Source organism: Caenorhabditis briggsae (assembly GCF_000004555.2).
Source record: "Caenorhabditis briggsae complete genome, chrIV, whole genome shotgun sequence".
Lineage (NCBI taxonomy): Eukaryota > Metazoa > Nematoda > Chromadorea > Rhabditida > Rhabditidae > Caenorhabditis > Caenorhabditis briggsae.
Genome location: NC_013487.2, coordinates 5731690 through 5740596, shown reverse-complemented (window position 1 = coordinate 5740596; position 8907 = coordinate 5731690). Strand labels below are relative to the sequence as shown.

Here is an 8907-nt window from a genome sequence, read left to right as displayed (position 1 = left end):
CTTTCTTGCATATGGCCTCTGGAGAGAGAGAAATGATGTTTCGTTGGAGTAAATGCAATTTCTGGGATTGTGGTTTTAGGGATTCCCGATTTTCAGAAAGCTATTTAAGAAATAGAGTTTCGCAAAAAGAAAAAAAGTTGACTTAAAATGAAAAGGAGCTAAGTTTTGAGAAGCTATACAAAACGAATACTAGAGTTAAATGTATGAAATCTAGCTTTACCGAAATTTCGGCTTTCCTAACTCCGATGAGTTTAAAAATAGGCTTCATTCCAGTCATTCCGTAGCAGGGCTGGGCGAGCAATCGGCTTTCGTCTGAAACAAATTGCAAAACACACGCATATCGCGAAAAAAGTGGGCGGAGCCAACGCACACACAAAGTATAGTGGACGGCGGAACCCGGGAGGTGTCCGCCGCTGCGGGGAATGACTACCCGACAGCGCGTTGTTGAAAAATAAATCACTTTTCAAATTCCCGCCATTTTCGTGTCGAGACCATTCGGCGAAATTGCGTGCGCCTTTAAACTCGATTTGTACATCAAACGAGAAAATTTTGCAAAACGTGAAGGTTTTTCTCCCGTCCTCGCCCACCCCTGTTCCGTAGAATTCTCAGAGCTCTGACAACATATTTAAATTGGAAATAAAGCAGTTTTTTTAAATTTTGATATCCTAAATAGGAGATGCAAATAAAACTATGAAATTGACAAATGAACGAAAAAGTAAAAAATTTTAAACATATTTCTGTAGGTGTCTAGATGATTATTTCAAACTACAACAAAAGCTAAAACCGTCCGTTTCGCATTTTAGAAATTTTGAATAAACTCCTGTTTCAACTATTTTTTATAATTTTCCAGAAAAATAATTTTTCCTGATGAACCGAAAAAAATCAAATGTCATCACGCGGCTTTTTTTTATTCATGACTTCCTCCATAAATCCAAGTCATTGCTCATCACAAAACTAGGATCCAAGCCAATATGTTTCTAGTTTGTCCTATTTTGAAATTTTTTCGAAATCGAGCCTTTTGAGACAAAATCCTTCCAGAATGATCAATGAGAAAGTGGGTCAACTGTATGTTTTTGAAATTCAAATCCTCAAATTTTTAGTGTTGGAGGTGGAGATATCCATGATTAATAGGGCACTTTTTGAGAAAGTTTTTGATTTTTGAAATGTTTTTAAAATATCAAATATCTATGGAATTTATAAGGAAGTGATGTCTTGGAATTGAAAAGTTCAGAAAAGTTTTCAGATATCTTTCAGAATTCGGGACTTTCCGAAAAAGCAAAGATTTCCTCAAAAAGTTCATAAACGAAATGCACTTTTTATGGTTCATAAACCCGGAAATTCCCTTCAAAATACCAATGTCTTTGTTTTATTAGCTCCGAACAATGAATCAAAAATCAGGGAAACAAAAAATAATAATTTTCCGGAAATGTAGGTGGAATGTAAAATTGGGAAAGGAATTCTGAGAAAATTTGTTGGTTTTACAAAAATTAATAGGAATAAAAATAATAAGTGTGGGATTGGATTATTTTCGAGAAGAAACGAGAAGTGAAGAAGAAGGGTAAAAGTAATTACGATGGTGGAATCTTGATGGTGGAAATAAAATGAATATCAAACTGAAAAAAACAAAATTAGGAATGACAAAGAAATTCTTGGGTGTGTAATTTGAAGTCAAGGAAGCCGGGAAAAATATACAGTTTCAAAAAGTCCTAATTTAACTTCGAATAGACGAGGTAGTCGGCTGAACGCCCAATGTAAAACGAATGAATTTCACAAAATGAATTCTCGTCTTGCTATAGAGTTTTCAAATGTACCAATCATGGATCAAATGGAACTTTGGGAAGGCTACATAAGTTGAACTCGAAACAGTAATAGTTCTTAAAAATCGGTCAATTTCATTATTATTATTATTATTTCCACACTTATAGAAACAAATGTTCAGTCACTATAGACGCATACATTCGCCTGAAAGTCTGAAAAATAGTCTGAAAACATTTACTCATATAGTGGATGGAAAAAAGTTTTCATTCTTTATCGTGGGTTCCTAAACATTCTCCAACCAAATAAAAAAGTGTTTAAAACCTCTTGGAAACCTTCTTAAGGGTCTAATTTAGAATGCACCTTTCTAATTCAAGTTTATAGAAAATTCAGAAAACTTTTGCTACAGATCAGCAATAACCACAATTATCTCGGATAAAGTGAATGATTTAAGCTTTAAAATGTTGATAACGTTGGAGAATATTTTATCAGTTGCCAGTTTTCAATATCTTTGATAGAAACCGAGATAATGGAGATCAAAGTGCAAGTATATTAGGGGGAATTGTTATTGACATTTTTATTGAAAATAAAGTAAGCTCTAAAGGACAGAAAACATCTGATTTCAAAGATTCATTCTAGACATTAGGCGCCGAATGACAAACCATGAGACATTTTTCTACCGAAAATAGCTCCGTCCCGTCGAAAGTTCCCGAAAATTCTCCCCAATATTCCATCATCATCTTGTCACCAGATTCGACAAGATGTTTACTCTCCCATATCTATAAATTCCTTTTTCCCTCTGAACAATATTGAAAACTACATAAAATATTATGCAAATTTTCGTCTGTTACATACACCCCCTCACTATTTCATTCCACGATGAGCCACGAGGTGTGGTGCTACACAGGTATCCCACGCAAAACGAGCACCTTTTTGTCTTGACTCTCTTGGTTCGTACTGTCTTACCAACACACCACATACACACCCCTACTTTATATTCCACTCTTCTCCTTTTTTCTTGCTTTTTCTTTTCTACTGTTCCTTCACCTATTCATTCTTGTCAATCGTTGACAGCACATTTCATATTTTTCAAAAACTGACTAATATTACAAGAAAAGACCTTCTATTTTGAAAACCGAAAATGAGAATTTGGTTTCTCTGTTTTCTTGTATTTTCGTCTAGAGGATGGTGCGAGAAACTAGCAGAATTGGAGTTCAATTTGCCTCCAAATTCTACGACTTTGAAGGAACTGGAATGGAAGAGTAGATCTAGTGAGTTAAGGGCTGAACCGTGTTTAATGAGAAAACAAATCCAAATTAAAAAAAAAAACAGAGAGAGGGAAACGGGGAATTTTTAAATTCATATTGAACCCGTTAATGCGTTTTATGGGGTATAATTAGATACAGTACCAGACAAAAAGACGCCATATTTTAATTTTCCAGTAGAAAATACTCAACTTCAGAGTCCCAACAAAGTTGCCTATAACTTTTCCATTACTCCGAAAAGTTTAGATTATTCTAAAAAGAAAAAAGGCTGACTCTTGTAATTGACACTTTTTCGCAAAATTCCATTCTGATGAGAAATGTCATTTGTAACTAAAAAAGTGTCAAAACTGAGCATTGAAATGAGAACTGCCGCACTTTAAAATCGATTATCCTGTTCTCAGCAAATTTTCGGCACGCCAGGGCACAGAGGGGCACAGGATCCGCATCCAAACGGCACCGTGCCGCGTTGAAAGTGCCCTTGGAACACCGCATCCGTGCCCCTAGCAAGCATGTGGCGTGCCGCTACCGTGCCGCTGCCGTGCCCTTTCTTGAACCACCTGCGCATATCGTCTCTATCCATAGTTTCGAAAATGTTGCGAAAATAGCTTGTCATTCATTTTCATAAATTTTTGTACTTTTCACCGTTTTATGGCATTTGGTTTTGTTTTTCTAGGCTTTCAGGTGGAAAATCATGAAATATATTTCTGTTTAGTTTTCAGACATTGGCTGTACCAGATGTCCCGTTGGAAGAGACACCGAAGGAAAATAGGTGAGTTGAGAGATGTTCAAGTAATAATGATGTCGGAAATCTTTTCAGTTATAAAAGACGAGAAGGGAAGTCGTCAAACCGTGGGGGATACTGAAGAAGAAGAAGATATTTTACGACCAGCAACGATGAATATTCCAAATTAAATATGTAAGTGGGCCAGATGTGAAAAACTGAACTATTTTGAAATGACAGTGTTCAAAAAAATGTTCGAAAGGTTAATGTTAATCCCTATGTTTTACAGTTCCGCTGATCTTCGGTGAAAACGTGCCAGACAACTTCCGATGGATTTTCGGGAAGACAATTCGTCCAAAGAAATGTGAGTTTTCATCCAATTAGTTATGTAAGTAATCTTTAAAGTTCTTTCAGAAACACCCTGCCAACCCCAACGCCAATAAAGCTGGAGAAGAGGAGTAGGAAAGGTACTTTCATCGTAATTCGACATCTTCGACACAATCTTCTCTACAGATTTAAATGATCGTTTTTTCTTTTTTTTTTTGTTACTCTTTTTTTTGAATTTCTAATCGAATAAACTGTTAAATTTAAAGAAAATATTGAAATTAATTGAGCCAATTTTGGGGAAAGAATTTCAAATAACGGAACACATGAGCACGGATACGGCACGGCAGCGGCACGCAAAATGCATGCGTGCCCCGACCCCCCGGGCACGATTACCGCGTTGCAGCGGCACCGGTGCCCCAAGTAGCGGCACATGTGCCAAAAATTTGCTGAGTTTTAATGAAATTGTACGACAAAGTTGTTAATTACAAAATTGAAGCTCTTTGGTATACTCTAAAGCTTTTAGACAAAAAATGAAAAATTCAAGACAAATTTTTCAGGTCTTCAAAGTTAACTGTTTTCTACCGAAAAAGGCCAAAATATGATATATTTTGACCGGTACTGAATTCATTTCAGCTTCAATTTCCACGAAGTTTGCTGAAATATAATTTGAATGCTGTCAAGTTTTTTCTCATTGAAGCTGGAATCTTTTCTAATTGAGTAAGACCACATGAAACCGCAAAAATTTTCCAAAGTCAAAGTGTGGAAACTTGATGTTTGAAAAATAAACTGAACTATATGAAACCGATAATTATGTAGACTTAAAAAACTAAGCTCACCAAAAAGTGCTCCATCATAATTTTCTCTTTTTTTCAGACACATCATCTGCTTCATTCACCATCTTCTCGTATGTCCTATCAATTCAAACTTCATCTTCTCTCTCCGTTTTCCTCTCCGGAAGTCCCGAATGCCCGCGAATTCAGATGGCTGACCAATCGGGAAGTATCGAAATAGAAATCCCAGATGACACGTGGCAAAGTCTGATGGATTGTGAGAATGAAGACAATGAGAAACAGTATTGAATTTCAATTTCCGAAATTTTGGTTTCCAGAATTTACGTTCATCTGGAAAGTCTCGACAAAGAAGCTTCTGGTCGAGTGGCGATTAGTAGCGAACGGAGATCCATTTTGAGATCAGAAGTGACTCAGAAAATAGAAGATACCAACGGATTCATTGTTTCTGGTGAGATTCATAGTTTGTTGGTTTTTTCTGATCAAGACGTTTCAGAGCATAACCCATACACAAGAAAAATCAAACTGCAAAGTCTGCAGGATAGTGTGACAATTAGTGTTACATCTGAAAACGCGGAAAATGCGTTGGAGGTAAGAATTGAGTTAAATTATTTTTCACTTTTTCAAAAATGTGGTATCAAGCCCACGAATAAGACGTTTTAGTAAAATTCAACATAGTTTACCATAACCCTTTTGTACATCGACCGCATAGCTTTGCCGGTAGCTGCGCGGCACCAATAATACTTGACTCACAAGTTCAATTCCTCGAAAGGTATCTTTTTCACAGAATTTCAAGACCATTATTTTTGTCATGCCCTCCCACGTCCATGAAATACAAAGTTACCCATTTTAATGTTTTACAATGATTGTATCAATTCAATAACGATATGCTGTTATTCAGAACGTGATATGATTACCTATACCGTAATCTGAACGATTTTTAGACCATAAAACAAACCTACCGCAATTCCCCAATTTACAGGTCTACATCACCTTTTGCCCAACAAACAAAGGAATCCTCTACACCACATCTTATTCTCCAAACTTTGAAATTTCTCTGAAAAGTCCAAGAATGGAAATGTATTACGGTAAATAACTTCTACTAATTCATTAGCATCACAAGTTGATCTCAATTATTTACCTTTCATTCATACCAAGGTTTTTTCGATAACCGGATTTCAGACGCCTACTCTTGCGACTCCAACATTGCCTTCTACAGTAATTCCACGCAGCCAACTGTCTCCTTTGATCATTCGGTAATAGACTTTTCCAAAAAAAATCGGTAGTCTCAAAAAATTTTCAGCTTGGAATCCCAATTCACTATCAATGGAACCATGACAGTTTTAATCAACGGAGCCCAACCACTTGATGAAACTGATGTGGCTGATTATGAAACAGGAAGATTTGAACTGAATGGGGATCAAACGAAAATAGTGGAACTGAAATACCAACCAACAATGATTAACATTCAAGCCTATTTGGATGTGTTGTAAGTTTTTTTCTGTTTCAAAAGTGTCATTAGTTTTTAAAAAAACAGTATGTTTTTTGATCTTGTTAATGGCAGATTTTGAAATATTTTACAGAAACATAATTTGGCTCAAAGTTGAAATTTTAAAACTAACTATGGTAATAGCGTTCAAGGCTCGAAACTTTCTAATTTGCCAATAAGTCAAATCTTCTCGTCGAAATGAAAGCATTTTCCAGGAGCGGCTCCATTCTGGTGTATTTGTCTCCTTGTAAGGCTCAGAATACGGACATGCTCTATGGGAACTTATCCACAGGACCCCATCGTATCGAAATTGATTTGGAGGCAATGATGGATAATGTGAGTTGAGCTTTTTTTTCATTAGTTTAAAACTAGTGGATCGAATTCAAGAATCGACGAAATAATTCTCTATGAAAACCCTGATAATTTCAGACCAATTGCTCCTTGGCTGAAATCGACCCGTCTACTGTCTACATGCTTCTGAAACCATCCTCTCACATCGTCACATTCAATCTTTGGATTCCTGGAGAGATTGCCACGTGGCACTTGGCTGTCACTATTGGGCTCGTCTTGTTGCTTCTCACCGCTTGTAGTGAGTTCTCAATTTTCATTCTGTGAAAACTGAGGTCAACGTTTGGGCTCCCAAAAGTAAAAAAAATCACGCTTTCAAAATCTCTAAAAGTGTATATTAACTTTTTGAAAGTTAATAGTGGAGTTTCAATTCACAGAGTGAAAAAACAACTTTGGTAAATATACTAGTTTCAGTTGATTTGTGATTGGGAAATAAAAAAACTCCAAAAGCTGGGAAACCGCAATCAATTCAAGAAGTTGAGATTCGGAAAATTTTCCTTAATTAATACCAATTAATTAATACCTTAAAGGTAGTCTACGCTGAAATTTTTTATTGCATCAAAATGTGCAGAAAAGCATGTAGATTGGCATAAAAATAATGAAAAAATTCGAAAAAAAATCCTTCATCGAGAAAAACGCATCGAAAAATACGCTGAAACCCCTTAGGGACTAGCTTTTTTTCTAGGCCGCCCGGTGAGTAAAAGCGCGCGAATTCAAACTTTTAAAATTTTTTTGCTCGTTTTCACTGTTATTTTTTCAAGTTTTCCGATGTATCTGGAAGAAAAATTGACAAAAATCGAAAAAAAGTGAGAACGAGCGAAAAAATTTTTAAAAGGTTGAATTCGCGGGCTTTCACTTACCGGGCGGCCTAGAAAAAAAGCTCGTCTCTAAGGGCTTCCAGCGTATTTTTCGATGCGTTTTTCTCGATGAAGGAATTTTTTTCGAATTTTATTTTTATTTTTATGCCAATCTACATGCATTTCTGCACATTTTGATGCAATAAAAAATTTCACCGTAGACCACCTTTAAAACTCCTGATAGAAGGGTCCCTCAACTTTCAACTTTGGGACAATTTTCTCGATTTTTGTCAAAGATATCAAAAAGTGACAAACACTTCTGATATTATGATAAACAATTTATCCGTTGAAAACCTTTTTTATATGTTTTGCAGGAATTGAAGAAAATGTTGGCTCATAGTTAAAAATTATGAGGCTCTTCTATTAAGGATTTACGGTATGTAGACCAAAATAACGAACTGTTTAGAAACTTCAAGGAAATCAGGGACCCAGAAAAATGAACTTTTGTGTGCCACTCTTTCAAAGAAAGTACTGAATGATTTCAAAACGAATATCTTAAAAACTCCCACGTCTTTAAACTAATCTGAAACAGTGAAAGTTGGATAAATCAAAAACAACTTTTTTTCAGTGATCCTGATCGTCTACTTTGGGAGAAGGAAGACTGGAAAATTGGTCATCAACAGATTCCCCAAATAAGGTTCTGGACTAATAACGACTCCTGCGATGCCATTGCTCATTCATTCTTAATTTCTTGACAATTATTGGTTTTAAGTTTTGATTTTTTTTTGTGACTCAAATGCTTTTACAAGTTATTTACCACATTTTGTAATTGTTTTGTCAGTGTTGCACAATCTGACACAGCCAACAGTTTTTATTAATATTTTTGGTTGTTTTTTATAAAGTTACTACTAACATTTAACAACGGAAAAAGCCAATTCATTATAAAACAACTTTCTGAATCTGTAAAATTCTGAAGACCGTCTTCCAGAAGATTTGGGAACAAATCGACTCTAACCACCATCGTGCAATCGAAGCCATCCCAAAGCCTTTGAAGGCTACCATTAAAGCGAAAGGAAAGGGGTTAACAAATTTTGATTTGAAAAAATATTTGTTTGCGTCTGAAATTGCATATTCAAAATTTTCGAAGTATTTTTTCAAACTTTGTCACAGTTATAGTGATATAAGTAAATGTAAATAATTAACAACATATGTGGAAAAAAACACGGGACGTTTAGAAACTTCACGGAAATCAGAAAAGGGGAAATTAGGTAAAATAACCCTGATAAGTAGTGTGATCAGCTCTATAAGAGGAAAATAGAAAGGTATGCCAGTGAATTTCTCGAAAAACTCCCAATACTTTAAACTAATCTGGAACAGTGAAAGTTTGATAAATCAAAAACAACTTTTTTCAGTGATC

At 35.6% G+C, this 8907-nt stretch overlaps 2 protein-coding genes across 2 annotated transcripts; both read left to right on the top strand.

Moving 5' to 3' along the window:
* Positions 1-2896: 2896 nt before the first annotated feature.
* Positions 2897-8186, top strand: CBG19973 (the record flags this gene model as incomplete). Its single annotated transcript, XM_002633863.1, has 10 exons — positions 2897-3026; positions 4942-5140; positions 5177-5307; positions 5353-5447; positions 5839-5944; positions 5980-6112; positions 6160-6345; positions 6561-6681; positions 6775-6934; positions 8119-8186. The coding sequence occupies 10 exons, from the start codon at positions 2897-2899 to the stop codon at positions 8184-8186; spliced, it is 1329 nt and encodes a 442-aa protein (XP_002633909.1).
* CBG19974 lies at positions 3743-4264 on the top strand (the record flags this gene model as incomplete). Its single annotated transcript, XM_002633864.1, has 2 exons — positions 3743-3789; positions 4156-4264. Coding segments are annotated over 2 exons (156 nt in total), but the record flags the coding sequence as incomplete, so codon positions are not given.
* Positions 8187-8907: the final 721 nt, after the last annotated feature.